This window comes from Centrocercus urophasianus, unplaced genomic scaffold, assembly GCF_019232065.1.
Source record: "Centrocercus urophasianus isolate 14NV4802_14NV808 unplaced genomic scaffold, USGS_Curo_1.0 seq_11, whole genome shotgun sequence".
Taxonomy (NCBI): domain Eukaryota; kingdom Metazoa; phylum Chordata; class Aves; order Galliformes; family Phasianidae; genus Centrocercus; species Centrocercus urophasianus.
Genome location: NW_024884253.1, coordinates 17,307,401 through 17,324,333, shown reverse-complemented (window position 1 = coordinate 17,324,333; position 16,933 = coordinate 17,307,401). Strand labels below are relative to the sequence as shown.

Sequence of the window (16,933 nt, the reverse complement as noted above, 5' to 3'; positions counted from 1 at the left end):
GGTAGGAGTGTTTTCTAAACTCTTGATGCTATTAATTTTTCTGTGTGAAATAGTCTAAGAGATTGCTTCCTTTCTGTGCAGATTAAAACTCATATTCAGAATACCCTTTAGGACTAATTTTACATAAGGTACAAACATTTCTTAAAAATTCTAAATGGTCTTTCATTATCACTTCAGAAGCTACGACCTGGATGTTATCTTTGGCTTTTAAGTCTGCTTAAGAAACTACTATTCCAGAGTTCACAGCTTCTCTACTTGTGCCAGTGCAACGTGTGCTATGAAAACATCTGGGTTATGAAATAACTCTAAAGTAAATATGCTTTTTGAAGTTTTTGGAGAGGCAGGTCTTGATCTAAATCATTTAATCTCCCTGGTAGCGCAATGCTGTATTCTGTTATATTTGTGCAACTAAAGAGACTGCAAACTGAGGGACAGGAATTAAAAAGCACAGTGGGCATGAGGAGAGTAAGCCCTCACTTGGCTGTAGAGCTGATTTGCTATCAAGCTGTGCCTGAACCCAGCAGCCTGCATGCAGGTGTTAGTTTTTAAAACATTAAGGAGCATTGAGCTCATGATTTTTCCATGTCTATCTGGGATACTCTTGGTATTTCTGGAGAGGAGAGGGGTGGATGAGTAACATCATGTTCATGTCTCATAGCAGGTGAAAATGAGCTATTGCTTCTAGCATATATGTATCAGCAGATTCAGTTTAATCATTAATGCTCACTCACTTCAGATGAACTTTTATAAAGTGCTTTTCAGTTGTTTATAAGTGATTTAAAACAATAAGAATAACAACAAAAACTTTTACAGGCTCTTTACTCTTCGTAAATAAAGAAAAAACATAGAATCATAGAATCTGTAGAGTTGGAAGAGACTTTTGAAGATCATCTACTCCAACTCTCCTGCAATGAACAGGGACATCCAAAGCTAGATCAGGTTGCCCAGAGCCTGATCCAGCTTCACCTTCGATATCTCCAGGGATGGGGCATCCACATCTTCCCTGTGCAACTTCTTCCAGAGCCTCACCACTCTCTGAGTAAAGAATTTCTTCCTAATATCTAACTTAAATCTCCCCTATAGTGTCATGAATAATATTTAATTAATGATTACATAATGAAATTATTACTTAATGATTATATAATAATGATTGGTGATTAAATAATGAAATCCTGATCAGTCCAGTTCCTGTTAATCTTTTCACCGTGCATGCTTTTTTCTGTTCATAGGTACATTCACTTTTAATTAATAATAAATAATTGGTAATCCAGTAATTGTGCCTAGAGAAGAAGAGACGGTCATGGCTTTACTCCCTCAGATTTCTGAGGAATTAGATTTTAAGATGATCTTGATGACAAAGAGGAATGTCCTGAATAATCCTGAAATCATAGGAAAGGAAGCTGCCTTCAGGGTAAAGGAGGGCAAAATACCTAGGAAAAGTTCTTGTTTCTATCTGCCTTATTTAAAAATCAACATGTTTCTTTCACATGCTCACAGACTGCATACTAAGAATTTTAATTCCCTCCTACAAGAATAGTGAGGATTTGCCTCGACTTACCTGCAAGCAGAGGTGGGGAATGAGCACACAGACATCTCTGCGTTGTACCGACTCTGTACATTTTGTGCATGAACTACATATAGCTGTGAAATGAAAAAAATGGATATAAGGTATTATACAATGCAGGAAAGGAACAGAAAGGAAAACAAGGGGTTTTAAGACATTGGTGATTGTGTTATTTTAAAGAGTGAAATACCAGGATTTAAGAACAAAGGATGAAAGAAAAATTATCTGATGAGGTCAACTGAGCCATCACTGGGAAGCAGAGTAAACTGGTTATTGTTTTTTGTTGTCTTTGTCTTAAGACCAGAAATATTTAACTTCATTTTGGAAGAGGAAAACATCTGTCGTGGGAACTGCATGAATCAAGTGGAAAACATACAGCAGTCATACTTTAATTAATTTGTGAAGAAAACTGGAAATGTAATCCTGTTAATTTAATCTTCTTACCAATGTAATCTTTACAGACAATAGTATAAAATCTTTGGCAACTATATGATTGCTGTAGCAGTTTCCTGACAGATGAAATAATCAGCAGTCAAATATATGCAGTTAATTTGTATACATCTAAAATACATTCTCTTCAGATATCAGAAGAAACATGTTAGTTAAAAAAAGATACAACAATAAAACTACCAGAATTAATACTTCAGAATGATCATAATGTTGGCTGCCCTTGTGATATACAGTAGGCAAAATCAATTCTTAAACTCTTCATACTGAACTGACCTTTCTTCATTAACAGAAGGCAGTTGGGTTTATTCTGTAACATGAAAATTGCTGTTGAAAATTTCATCTGCATTTTATATAAATTAGTCCTTACATGAGAACTATGTGTTGTTTGTGTCCATTTGAACTAGGACTTCGTTTTATTGGCTCATTTATTTTCATATGTCATTTAGTTGCATAAGGAGACACTAAGAAGCTAACACTAGAAGCTTCCAAATGGAGACTTTAATTGTTTGAATATTAGGGCATGTTTTCTTGAAGTACACAATACAAAAAAAAAACCAAAAAAAAAAAAAAAAAAACCACACTGTATAGTGAATTCATGCCTTTCATGTTTGGTAAAGGTTTGATGAAATTATTTCTTGTCATTTTGGAATGATTGGTTGCGCAGTAAAGGCTGAATAAATGATCTGAGACAGTTTCATAGACCTTAAGGCCAGAAGTAATGAATCTCACTGTATCCACAAACCACTACATTTCTATTGGGTAACCCTGTACGTTCCCAGTGTCTTCTACTAGATATAACTTCTGTTCCTTGAAGGATAGCTTTTGGGAAAGTGTCCTGGTCCTAAGTAAGTATCCTATTATACTGCAAATAGCTACTTGCTGTTGAAAACATTTCTCACATTGCTTTGTTCCTTAGTGCAGCTTGGACTCTTAGATTAAAATAGTTTCTTAAGTGTCAAAGAGGGCAGGCATCTGCTGGAGATGGCTGTGTTCAAGACAGAGCACAGGGAAAAAAACAACCGCAAAAATGTTGTACCAAGAATCTGTAGGTGATTTATTCTTTTTTTTTTTTTTTTTTTTTTTTCTGTACTTTTTTCAAAGTGACTGCGAAGAAATAACTTTGAAGTATGGCATTTAAGCTTATTGTACGCTGTGATGTGTTGAATACTAAGGGTGCATGGTTCTGATCTCTGATGGCATTAGGTAGAATTACAAAAAAAGCTGCCTATGTATAGGAGTAGAGTGTAGTAAAATACATGATTTAATGGGGAATTTAGCTGAGAACAGGAAAGTTATTGGTTTAGATTGTAATCCTTCAGATGGAACCATCAACACAGAGGCACTCTATTTGTTAAGTATTGTATGGGCACTTTGATATGTATGTGCTTGCAAAGTGTTAAAGAGCCTTTGTTTCTTTTGCACTGTTGGTAACTTTATGTTTAGCTGAGGCAGTAGCTGCTGTACCATTTGAATTAATGTTTTATTTAATGTATTTGGTGACGGTAGCAATCTTGCTTTCCAGACTGAAGATAATTGTGTGTCATGGAACAGGAAGATGCTGCTGCTAGCAGCGTTTCTGCTGAGATAAATGCCAACATGTCCAACACCTTGCTCTTCCAATCATCTTAAAGAGAGGATGCTTCAGCTACTCAGAGATTTTACAGCTGTTGATTTTCTCTGAATTTTCTGTTTTCTGAGAAACTTCAGTATATCTTATGTCATCACTAAAATTATTATGTCCAAGAGGAGCCAGAAGGAAATGGAACCCTTCAGTTAAAGTTCTTATGAACCTAAAAGCAATCCTACTTTCTAATGTAAAGTGCTTAATACATAATAAATACTTGTCAGTGATGCTTTTTGTTGTGGAAATACAAATGATCAGCCAATGATTGAATGAATGGTATAAAAATGTTCAGTTTCATTGAAGTTCTTGGGACTGTAAGTTAGTACTGTTTTGTCAGATGGGACCTGGAGACTTCTAGATATTGACCTACATACTACTGAAAATTAAATTAAAGAATCTGAACTTTTCTGCTTATAGAACAGGAAGCTCTAAGATCTCCATAACACACTTACAGATTTAGGCTTTATGTTGTATGAGCAGCTATGTAAATGACTTGAATGTGTGCACTATGGCAGATGATGAACTGCAGTCCTTAATCTCAGCTGCATTCAATCTCTGGGTTGTGTATCTCACAGGCTAATTAGGATCCTCAACAGGGAAGTGGAGTGTGATTTCCCAGGGCATGTTGGGAATGTACATGTCCCAAATCCATTGATTTTCAGTTGGAGTTGGCTACTTGGCTTTCTTAGAGGCTTTTGAAATTCCAATCAAGACAGCTATGGGAAGGAAAATGTTCCATAGGATGGTAATGCTTCTGCCACTAGCCCAGCTGTAGGGCTGTGATTCTGCAACAAGAGAGCACAGAAAGGAAAAGGGAGCTTCCCTTCATCTCTTGCAGCTGTGCAAGTGAAGGAGCCACACCAAGCAGAAACAAAACAAAAAGCTAAAAAAGCCAGTGCTTTAGGAACAGTTGATAAATTGAGACAAAAATGTCACTGCTCTAATCTGTAGTGAAATAGAGTGCTTTTAAAATACCATTTCCTTGCATGGAGATAACAGGACATTTTACATGGTGTCATTTTATCAGGGGTGATAGAGAGATGTGGAGTCCCCTTAAGCATCTTATGAATTTAGGACAGAGTTTGAAGCCAAAAATCCTCCTGTCAGTCGAGATCATGTAATCACAGCTCATTTCTGATTAACAAAACATTTGTATTTAGATTGCACATTTACATGAAGAAATCAGTGAGTGGGTACAGGACATGAGCAAGACAGGAGGAGGGGGTGCAATCTGTGTAAAGGAGCTCAAAGAGAAAACCAAAGAGGAAGGACACAGATGGTAGAAACGGGGGCAGGCTGCTTGGAAGAATATGAGATGTACAGGATCAGTAGCAGTGCAGTCAGAATAGACAGAGCTCAGCTGGAATTGAAACTGGCAGAGAAGGTTAAGGACAAGAAGAAAGCTTTCTGTAAGTCCATCAGCAGCAGAAAGGAAGGTAGAGCATGGACCTGTAGCTCAGTGTGGCCGTGTGGTGAAAAAGCTGTGCTTTTTGTGCCTCAGATTTCACTGCTGAAGGTTGTCCTCAGGCCTCCCGGATCCCTTGGTTTTATATCAGAGTCTGTGGGAGGGAAGCAGTATCTGCAGGGATACTGTGTGTATCTGCAAGGCAGAGCTGGGGATCTCACTTGTATGTTTGCAAGTCCATGGGACTAGATGGGATGTTGTCCAGGATATTGGAGGAAGTGGCTGTCATTACTCATCCCCGGTGAGGCCTCCCCTTGAGTACTATGTTCAGTTTTGGGCTCCTCACTACAAGAAAGACATCAGGACTCTGGAGCGTGTCCAGAGAAGGGGAACAAAGCTGTGAGGGGTCTGGGGCACAAGTCTTACAAGAAGCGGCTGAGGGATTGTTCAGTCTGGAGAAAGTGAAGCTCAGGGGTGACATAATTGCTCTCTTCAGCTGCCTGAGGGAAGGTTGTGGTGAGATGGAGGTTGTCCTCTTCTCCTGTGTAACTTAGCAATAGGACTAGAGGCAGTGGCCTCATGTTGCTCCAGAGGAGATTCAGACTGGACATTAGGAAATGCTCGTTCTCTGAGAATGGTCAGGCACTGGAATGATCTGCTCAGAGAGGTGGTGTAGTCAGTGTCCCTGGAGGTGTTCCTGAAACATTTAGATTTTGTACGGAGGGACAAGGCTTAGTGGGGAATATTGGTGGTAGGTGGATGGTTGGACTGGATAATTTTGGAGGTCTTTTCCAACCTTGGTGATTCTGTGATTCTAAGAGGCTGCTCTCTTGCGTTGGAAAATCATGGTGGCTGGGAGAGGCTCTTGATGGCTGGAAAACAGCAGATGCTCAGCCAGTAACTTGTGTGGCCCCTCTGGGTTCTGTACTGAGGCCAGCACTTGTTGGTGTCTTCATTAATGACACCAGTGAGAAGACAGAGTGCAAATCAGCAGTTTTTGTGGGCAGTGTGCTGGAGGAAACTGCTGCTACTTGGGAACCTGACCAGATTGGAGAAATGGGCTGACAAGAACCTTGCACAATTCAGCAAAAGCAAATACAAGGTCTTGCTCAGGGAATGGAATAACCCTCTGTAACAGCACAGGCTGTGAACTTGGGAAGCAGTGCTGCTGAAAGAGATCTGAATTCTCTTGTGAACAGTGATTTGAGCACAAGCAAACAGGGTGCCCTGACAGCAAACGAATCCATCTGCATCCCTCAGCTATGTGAGTAAGGGTGCAGCCAGAAGGTCAGGGAAATGTTCCTTCCTCAGTATCATATTTACAAGATGGACTGTGCAGTACTGTGACCATACTTGGGCTCCCCAGTAATGACAGGATGTCAGCGTATGGAGACCAAACACAGTGACTAAGGGCTGTAGCACTTGACATACAAGGTGAGGCTGAAGAGCTGGATCATCTCAGCATTAAGAAGAGATTGTGAGAAGGAGACTTTAGTGCCATGGGCAAATACCTGAGTGGTGGATATAGAAAAGACTGAGCTAGAATTTTCTTGAGGGTTCACAGTGATAGGCTAAGAGGCAGTGAACATAAAATTGAAGATTTTCATTAGGTATTAGGAAAAATGCTTATGCAGTCTTGATGGTGAAGTACTGGAATTGATTGTCCATGGAGGTGTTTGGGCTCAACTGGCAATATCCCTGAAAACCCTGATCTGATTAGACCTGATTTAAGCTGAAGCCCAGGCTAGGCATTTTCTTCCAATGGAAATTATTCTATTATTCTGTAACATTTTCTTTTTTTTTAGTAAAAGGTTTTTTTTCAAATAATAGGATTTCTTGAGGTCATTGGGTCTCAGTAGACCCATCTCAGTACATTTCTTATTCATATTAATGGTTCATTTCTGGAAAAAATACTAATTTACCAAGGTAGTCATTGAACAAACTGAACACCAAAATGCAATTTAGATGTAAATTTATATATCCGTGTTTAGACAAGCAATTCATGGTGACCTTGTTTACTTGCATTAAGGCATCTGAATTTCATTCGGTTAGATGAATTCTCCATTCAGAGAACAGGGGCTTTCAGATGTTGCCCTTCCAAATATCAGTATACTGAAGTCTTGTGCTCAGTAACTGCCTTTACAATCAGGCTTAAGCTCTACCAGCAGCAGGAGTTGTTCTTAGGTTTCATAACCTTTATCCTTTTTTTTTTGTTTTGTTAATATTAAATACATTAAATTGTATTTGTTTTGATAACCTATCTATATATTTCTGTAAAATTGGCAGGTATTTTCTGAAGCTGCACTGGGCAGTATTTACTAATGTAATTATTGTTCAGGATTTTAAAATCATGGTCCTGAGTTGCTTGGTCTAAATATCTCTCTTTTTTTATCCAGGTCAACAGAAACAGCTTGTGCAGAGCAGTGAATTTATAAATGTGAATCAGGCTCTCCTTTGCATCATGTTTGGCACTAAGAGGTCAGTTCTCATCTTTGTTATGCTTTTAATCTCCAAGACAGTACTATAGCTGATGTGACTATTCACAAAATTTGTTTGTTCCATGGGAAGCGCTGTACAAAATATATGAGCTGGATATATTATTCTTTCCATTATTTTGATTGTTTTTTCTTTGCTGTACAGATCTGGTCTACTTTAACTAGCAGGTATGTGGTATAAAAGCCATTAGCAGACAAGCAAGCAGTATCCCTATGTCATTATGGGTCCTGGAAAGACTGACAGAAAACACAGTACTTGTGCTGGAGGATATCCCTCCAGTTCCCAGAAGCAGAAAATAACACCACGTTCACAAAGCACAGGTTAAGATACATTATTTTCTGTCATTTTAGGGAGTCTATACTGAATACAAGATAACCTCCATCTCTCATTCTGCGAGATGCAGTGTCGTAATCCAAATATCTCAAAAATCTGCATTTCTTAATCTGCACCTTCTGAGTGCTCCTTTTAAGCCCCAGGTGATGCAGTTCTGCTCCTGTATCTGTAGGCAGACAGCATGGCCTTGCTTCCAGCCGCTGCTCGAACTGTTGTGCAGTGACATGCTGAGCCACATTTCCAGGTGTCAGCTTTTGTACCTGTGGCTCTTTCACAAGGTTCTCCAATTTCTCCATAGAACAAAGGTAATGTAGGCCATTCTTCCTTTGTGTGAACTCCATGATTTTTAATCTTGTTGGAAGGCTTCTAGGTTTTTCATATTTGCTTACTTGATTCTCTGCTAATTAAGTATTTCAACACTTTTGCGCCTGTAACATGGCCAACCTAGTGAAGCCTTTACCCTGTGTGGTGGCAGAGTATCTTTTACCTTATACCTTCTATAGTTATAGAAAGGGTAAGCTATTTCTGTAATAGCTTACAGTTTCTAATGGATGGAAAGAGGAAAGGCTGGCTTGCCTCTAAGAAGGAACGTGTATGAAGCAGCATATGCTGTACCTGTGGGAATCAAGTGTGGCAAATAATAGCAAAGAGGAATTTGGTTTTCTGAACCATCATCTCCCACAGCATCATCAGTGTGTGTTGCAGCCCTGCTCAAGTCAGAGTATTGCCAGGAGCTACTGGGACTTCTGGTCCCTTGTACTTCTGTTAAGTGTGGACACAGATGTCCCACGAAGCATCAGACTCAGCTTGCTGTTTTGTGTCTGTTTGAATTCTGGTTCTGGACTCTATTAACTTGAATATGATATCCCAATAAAATGTTTTTTTAGGGTAACCTCAGGAAAAGGAAGCTTGATCTTGTTTTGGAATAAATACTGTGTATGTTGCTTTGGCAGTGTGATGCATTTAAGATAACTATTGGAGGGTTTATTAATAGTACTATAATATATACAATCCTCACCGTTTGAGGATTTCTGCTTTAAATTGGTCGGTGCTGCAGGATATTAAAAGCCAAGTTAACAAAAGACTTTATGCTAAGTGAAATGGATTATATTGTAGTTGAGTTGGATTAGTTATTTTTGCCTGTTTTTCACACTAACCTGTGAAAACTTCTGGGCTGATTTAGTTTTTTTTTTCCTCTCAGGATTGTCTCTATTCTCAGCATTATAAATTATTATGGCATTATATATTTCACAGCAATGGAAAAAGGAAGAATTATGTCTTATTGGTAGCCTTGAAATTTAATTATCTATCTTTTTTTTCTCTCAGATTGAATCCTGGTTACTGTGGAAATGAAAATTCCTTTCATGGATTAACATAGAAAATGCAAAATTACATTTTAATGTCTTCAAATAAGAGGTTTTTTATGCAAAAAGTTACACCTGGTGAACAGAAGTTCTCTGGCTGTCCACTATCCTGCGTTCTGCCATGTCTTGCTTTACCCAAACGGGAGTGAAAGAGGCAGAGCAGACTTCCTTAAAAGTAGACTACTATGTGCAAACTAAAAAAGTGCTTCCCGTATTCTTGAGACTGGTATCATATTTTTATTAGGCAGTGATCAAATACTTGCCAAAAATTTTGGTTTTGGTACTGCGGTACCTTTCGACTTTATTTTTCCTATATGACTGCTAACTGTGAATATGAAAATCTTGTGTTATTACGGATGTAAAGTTTGTGAGCTCCCACAAATAAGCTTCCCAAAATTACTGAGAGTTTCTGAAAATCTTGGTTTGATATGTTAATTCTCTTCCTAAAAGGAAAGTGTATTTCCTGGAAATGCCGTGAGAAACGCAGCAATTTTTCTGTAGGAAAAAATGATTCAAGATTTATTTTCTTCTGAAAAAATTTGGAATTATTTGTAGTAGAACACTGACAGTTATAATCAGTGCAAAACGTTTAACCAAGTCACAGCACTCTGACTCAAAGGCTGTGTTACCTCTTGCCACCAGTCTGTTAGAAACTATCGGGCTGAGCTCTAGCTCAGGTCCTTTCTTATTTTTACCGTATAACTTTACATACTACTTTATATTTAGTTGATGGTCTTTGTTGATTTGATTGAATAATGAGGTTAATAAAAGTAATTGTGTTATCAGAGCAACTTTGACAACATTTATATGATGATGTTTCTCAGTTGCTATCTAAGAAGCTTTTGTGAATGTGAACTGATGCTGCTAACAAAAAGCTGAATTCCTCTTGATTTCAGTTTAATTTGAGAGCTGGTCCCAGACTTCCAAATGGAGAACTGTTGTGCTTTTCCTGTGTGGTCTTATATTCTGCTCTCATCTTTTTCTCTATTGTGTTAATTTTTTTTCCAATTAATTATATCTACAGTAGATGCCAGCATGGAAACAGCAGAGGTCAATAAGTATACCAGTGAGTTTCTAATGTGATGTATTATTTATGCTGTGTACTCAGCTCAGTCTTGCAAGAGCAATTGCTGATACAACTGTTTTCCTGTGGAAAGTAAACGTATGTAAGTGGCTCTAGGAAAGGGATTATTTTTAGGAACTTACTTTATGTGTGGCAGAATTGGAATTTGCTCTGCAAAGAGGTGATAATCAGGCCCCACATTAGCACAGCCTCAGGATTTGCAGCAGACTCTAGCTGACTGCCTACTTAACTGTGGTTTTCAGGAATGTCCTAACCTGGTTATATATATTCTTCAGTTTGGAATCTTTACATTGTAGAAGTCAATTAAATTATGTCCATGTCTGGAAAGTATTTCTCCTCCATGACATACTTGGATCACTTTTCCTTCTCTAGCTTAGATCATCATGCTTCAAAACTTGGTTTGTGCTGAAATGTTTGGTCTCGAAATGAGCTCAGCTGACTAAAGGAAGCACTTGTGAGAACAGGTGAGAAGTACGAGGGCCTTTGCTTAAGCGCAGTACTCCATTGCTGGAGCTGCATCCATTTTTCCTTTTTTTGAGGCACTTACTTTATGGCATGTGTTTTAATGGGTTTCTGGTAAAGGATACTATCATGGTACCATGAAGTGCACAGACCACCATAGTGTCTCTGATTCATCAGAATTTAGCTGGCATATCCAAGTCTGATTGTCTCTTGCCATAACTGTTTGGCATCTCTTTCCTACTGTACTGCTTTGAAGCGCAAGGAAGGTTGTAGAGCTAAGAATGGAGTGGGAGCCCACAGAATTTGTTGTCAGCTCATAGGCTGTCAAGGGCTAGTGTTACCAGGTTTAATTCAAGCTATTTTGGAGGAAAAATAGAGCAACTGAGGTGCTGTTGGCTAACACAGCTGCTAACTTCAGTTACATGCTGGTGTAAGGTTTGGTGCTTTGAAATGGGTGGCCCAGTGCTGACAGGCTTGGCCTTTGGTCCAAGAGTTTCATAATACAGCAGCTGTTCGTGGAAGCAAATAGTTTTCTTCCCAAATCATATTCTATTCAGACATTCAGGATTTGTCCTGGGTCAGGCTGTATCAAGAGAAGTGTGGCTAGCAGGTTGAGGGAGGTGATTCTACCGCTCTGCTCTGCTCTTCTGAGATCCCATGTAGAGTACAGCTTCCATCCTGGGGGCACTTAGGACAAGAAAGACGTGGAGATGTTAGAGCAGGTCAAGGGGAGGGCCACAAAAAGGCTAGAGCACCTCGCCTGTGAGGAAAGACTGAGATAAGTGCAGTTCAGACTCAAGAAGAGAAAGCTCTGGGAAGGTCTTGTTGCAGTAAAGAAGGAGAGGGGCTCTTTATAGGGATGTGTAGCAACAGGACAAGGAGTAACAGATTTAAACTGTAAGGAAGTAGGTTTAGGTTAGATATAAGGAAGAAATTCTTCACTCAGAGGGCAGTGGGGCACTGTCATGGGCTGCCTGGAGAAGCTGTGTATGCCCCATTCCTGGAGGTGTTCAGGGTCAGGTTGGATGGAGCCCTAGGAACCTGTCTAGTGAAAGGTGACCTTCCTTGCCCATGGAATGAGGCTGGAACTGAGTGATCTGTAAGGTTCCTGTGAACACCTAGTGTTCTGCGATTATGGTTCAATGAAAACTATTACATTTTCTTAGACCAAGTCTTTCAGCAGCAATTTGAGTTCTGTGATAAGTAGGAAAAAAAAAACCCCAAACTTTCTTCCAGTGTCTACTTCTGTTGTTATGATTAAGATTGTAGATGATAACTGAGCTGGAAAAATAATGCGTGAGGGAAGATGAAGAGATTTGGAAAGACATATCAGTCTATCAGTCTTTTAGTCACTGTCAGTTGCTGACTCCATATTCTTCTATGTGGTTTTCTGGTTAGAAAGAATTAGTGTTTAATAGCTCTTGATGTGGTAAGAGTGTACTCTTTTCAAGATAATAAAAACTTATTTCTTCTTTTCCCTTGGTTAATTATTCTGTCCTGTTCAAAGATGAGCTCAAGCATGTCTGTATTTGTATATGGTTTCTAAAAGATGAGCTCAAGCATGCCTGTATTTGTATATGATTTCTAAATTTCTGTTCTTTTTTTTTTTTTTAAATCAGCGTTAGCCCTTGACCATTCCTGTTTTAGTTCCGATCCCTTTGCCAGCTTCCAAACCATGGCCAATAGGTGGCCAGTAAATGTCCACTACTAGATGGAGTGTGGGTCAAAGAATATGTATTAAACACTATCCTTTTCTGTGGATTTTTTAAGTGTACAGAAACAATAATCTGATTTGGCCTCAGTTGACATGATGCTCACTATGCCCTTTCTTTGTAATTGGAAGGGATTGTACTTGGATAAAGCTGTGACATGCTTTGTCTGTTCTGCTCTGTTATGGAATAAACTTTGTTAATGTCAAAATTTGTTATGGTAGTGGATTGCAAAATAATGTCTATTGACATGGACTCTCTTTAAGTTTGCTACTGTTTCCCAAATACAAATGTCCAATGTTTTCCACTATTTTATTGCTTTGAGACCTAGAGGCTCAATAGTTCAAAATGATAAGGCAGCTGTGAGACTTGGTTTCTAATTTAACTGCAGCAAACACAATGTAGTATACAAATGTGTGCAGGGCAACAGAATATGAGACATCCTATATTGATTTTGTTTTCAAGTTTTTTTTCTTTTGTATATCTTACCTCACATCTATTCTATGCTATGCTCAATGAAAACCTAGATTTATTAATAAATCACATAAGATTTGGGATAGGGTAACTCAAGCCTTCAGTGTATATATTATCTCTCTGCTGTAGAATTCATTCTTCCAACACAGAGCATGGCTCTCTCTTCTGTTAGCCCATAGCTTAGCAGCATTTGTTTTAGCTGGAAGTAAACAAGACAGAGGAGAAATGGAACTCAGCACATCGATCCAGTTATAAATGATTGCTTGCTCACATCAGGTAGCAGCAGGGGAAGACTTTTCTTCTTCACCTTCACTGTTCACACTAATGCACTGCCATCTGATTCCAGATTTAAGGGGCTGGATTGTATTTCCTGAAAACTTTGTAAAAAAGAACTCAACCATAAACAGAGACTTCTCTTTCAAATCTTTCATCTGCTTAGTTTTCCTATTTCAGTTGGATTTATTATTTGCCATGCACTCCTTTCTCTGATTCCATGTACCTGTTTCCCTGTTTTCTGACTCTACCTTATCTGAGCATCTGCTGTGCATCCTCTGCCTCTTACTTTTAGTTCACACACAAGGACTGATTTCACTAGAATTCTTAAACTCCTTGTGACTGAGTCCATCCAGGACATGGGCCCCTGTAATGTGGTACCTGCCTTAAGCATGCACTTCTTGGAAACTTGTCCTTTGTTAGCTTCCTTGATTCTCATTTCTCTGAACAGAATTTTAATCTGATAATCATGAAATGAAACTCCAAAGTAGTGATGTTTAACTAATGAAGTGTAAATATAACAAAAATTGTATGGTAGGCTGAGCTCAGCCAGTAGCCAACCACCTACTCAGTTTGCTTTCCCATTGCGAGAGGAGAAAAGGGAAGCCAGAGGACTTAAGGACTGACATAAAGATGGCAGCAGGTCTAGTGAAAGTGAGGACAAGTGAATAAAAAGAAGGAATTCATTCACTTCTTCCAGTGGGCAGACTGGTTTTTGCCACTTTTGGAAAAGCACGGCCTCAGCATGCTTTAGAACATGATTGAATGTTACCCCTTTGTGCTCCTGTCCATCATCTTTTTTTTTTTTTTGCTGAGCACCACATCATATGGATATGCAGTGTCCCATGGATTATTCCCTTGGTCACTCTGGGACAAGTGTCTTGGCTGTGGGTCCTCACAGTTCCTATTTGCTGGGGGGGGCAGAGTAGGAGAAAGAGAAAGCCTTGATGCTATGCAAGCACAATTCAGCAATCGAATCACAGAGTCATAGAATGACCTGGGTTGAAAAGGACCACAATGATCATCTGGTTTCAACCCTCCTGCTGTGTGCAGGGTTGCCAATCACCAGACCAGGCTGCCCAGAGCTACATCCAGCCTGGCCTTGAATGCCTCCAGGGATGGGGCATCCACAGCCTCCTTGGGCAACCTGTTCCAGTGTGTCACCACCCTCTGTGTGAAAAACTTCCTCCTAATATCCAACCTAAACCTCCCCTGTCTCAGTTTAAAGCCATTCCCCCTTGTCCTATCACTATCCACCCTCGCAGCCGTTCCCCCTCCAATTTATGTGTTCCCTTCAAGTACTGGAAGGCCACAATTTGGTCTCCCCGGAGCCTTCTCTTCTCCAAGCTAAACAATCCCAGTTCTCTCAACCTTTCCTCATAGGAGAGGTTGATGTGTTACCAATGCTTTTTTAATCACAAATCCAGAACATGGAACAAGATGGGCTGATGTGAAGAAAACTGACATCATCCCATCCAGACCCAGTACAAGGTAAAAACCCCAATCAGTGTTCATATCCTGCAACTTAAACTACAGTAAAATGGCTGCATATGTAACAATGAGTAGAAAATACATCTGTTCAAAGCTTTGCCTTCCTATATTTAGGAATAAAATAACAAAAAAAGCTGTTTTGAGCAGCTTTGAAAATATTCCTGTGTCCTTATTTATAAAACGTGAATACAGGGACATGATCTGTATTTTTACAAATGAGAATACAAAAGAAGGTTTTTTTAAATTACTCTCGAGTGGTTAACATTTTCTCAGGGAAGTTTTTACAAAAGCTTGTCTTACCAAAAAGCTCTGCTGAGCCATGTCTGGAGCCTTTCAAAGGCACTTACATGATTTAGCCAACCAATCTCACATGTATCTTTTTGTCAAAGTAAATCATCTTCCTTTCTGCATCAACTTTATTCAGTAGCTGTAGTACTGAGAATTATGTAATTCTTCTGTTGAATTTCTTTGATGTGTATTGGAGTTTTCGTGAGACTGTCTGATTATTGCCTGCAGATTCCATAATTGTAGGATTACATTTGAGCTTCAGTTATAACATTAATATTACAAGTTTCTTCTTCAAAAGTGGCTGGCACTTGAAATTGGAAATGAGCCTAAAATCTCAGTAAATGTTTGCTTTTTTTTTCAGTTTGAATATTAGAATGATTATTTATTTCTCAAGCCATTAATTTCCATTGATTTCTGATTGATTTCCATTAATTTTGGTGAAAACTGCAGAGTCCTTTTTTATTGTGATTCCATATCCCTTAGCCTTTAAAAATTTAGGAGGCAAAAAAGTTCTGAGCAAGACTTACAACTCATTGTGTACATGGCTGGTCATTTCCCAATGGTTGCCCATTGTACCTCTCTATTCATTATAGCTCTGCAGAAGAGCCAGACCTTGGCATTCCTGCAGCCAATGCAATACTTTTATTCCTCTAGAAGTCAGGACTTCACCTGAATTTTCTAAAAAAAGCTGTTCCATGAGTATGTGTGTAGAACTAACTCTAAGATACTCTTTACATGAAATGATTATGATGATAGAGGTTCTTGTGCCCCAGTTCAGCCAATTCTTGCATGGGAAAGCGAGAAAATATTTCTTACATACAGTTGGATTTTTTCTCATAGTCAGAATTTGTGCTGAACTTGGGCCGCAGAGCCTTGAAGATATCTCCACTTGTTTCTCTCTTCCCAGTCTTAGTAGAACTGATCCTGGCTGTAAAAATAAGTTTGTAGGATTTTGCTTATTTTCAGTAAAGGAAATCTGTAGTGTGGAGGATTATCAGTACTACCACATGTGAAAGCTAGTCTTAATTTAAAACTGCTCTAGTTTAATTTCCATTTAAATGTGAAAGGTATGAAAATCAGCACCTAAGAGAGGTAAGGGCCATCATCTAGCTCTGTTTTCACTGTAGGGTCAACACTGGTGGTCAAAAATACACTTTCCTGTTGTTTGCCAGACATCACAGAATCAGAATCACAGAATCACAGAGTTGTAGAGGTTGGAAGGGACCTCCAGAGATCATAGAGTCCAACCCCCCTGCCAAAGCAGGTTCCCTACAGCAGGTCGCACAGGTAGGCATCCAGGCAGGTCTTGAACATCTCCAGAGAAGGAGACTCCACCACCTCCCTGGGCAGCCTGTTCCAGTGCTCCGTCACCTCACTGTAAAGAAGATCTTGCGCACATTTGTACAGAACTTCCTATGCTGCAGTTTCCAGCCGTTTCCCCTTGTCCTGTCTCCACTCACCACTGAAAAGAGTCCGGCCTCGCCATTCTGCCCCCCACACCTCAGATATTTATAGACCTGGATCAGGTCCCCTCTCAGTCTTCTTTTCTCAAGGCTGAACAGACCCAGTTCACTCAGCCTTTCTTCATAGGAGAGATGCTCCAGGCCCTTCACCATCTTTGTGACCCTCCTCTGGACTCTTTCCAAGAGATCCCTGTCTTTTTTGTACTGGGGAGCCCAGAACTGGACGCAGTACTCCAGATGAGGCCATCTTCCTGAAGCGTTCCATTAGTCTTTCAAAGCAGAGCTGGTACCACAGAATGAGAGCTATTGTCATGCCTTACGGACTTTCAAAAATGCTTCTGGCAATTACATGCTTTTTTTAGTTGTTTCTCCTTCTTCAGATACTTTTAAAAATTCCTGTGCATAATTATAGTGCTGTACAACAGGCTTTTGCTTTTTTCATTGTATCTTTAT

General features: G+C 39.4%; 1 protein-coding gene across 5 annotated transcripts in view; it reads left to right on the top strand.

The window, feature by feature from the left end:
- OXR1 (oxidation resistance 1) overlaps window positions 1-16,933 on the top strand; it is a 240,229-nt gene that overhangs the window by 26,029 nt on the left and 197,267 nt on the right. For 3 of the 5 annotated variants that reach the window (XR_006171679.1, XR_006171680.1, XR_006171681.1), the window contains exon 1: window positions 7,469-7,521. Coding sequence is in view for 1 of the 5 variants with exons in the window: in XM_042836422.1 (XP_042692356.1) it covers window positions 7,505-7,521 (17 nt within the window). In the remaining 4 variants the exon portion in view is untranslated. Of the gene's footprint in view, window positions 1-7,439; window positions 7,522-16,933 lie in introns of those variants that run through there. The other 2 variants (XM_042836422.1, XM_042836460.1) reach the window with 2 other exon arrangements.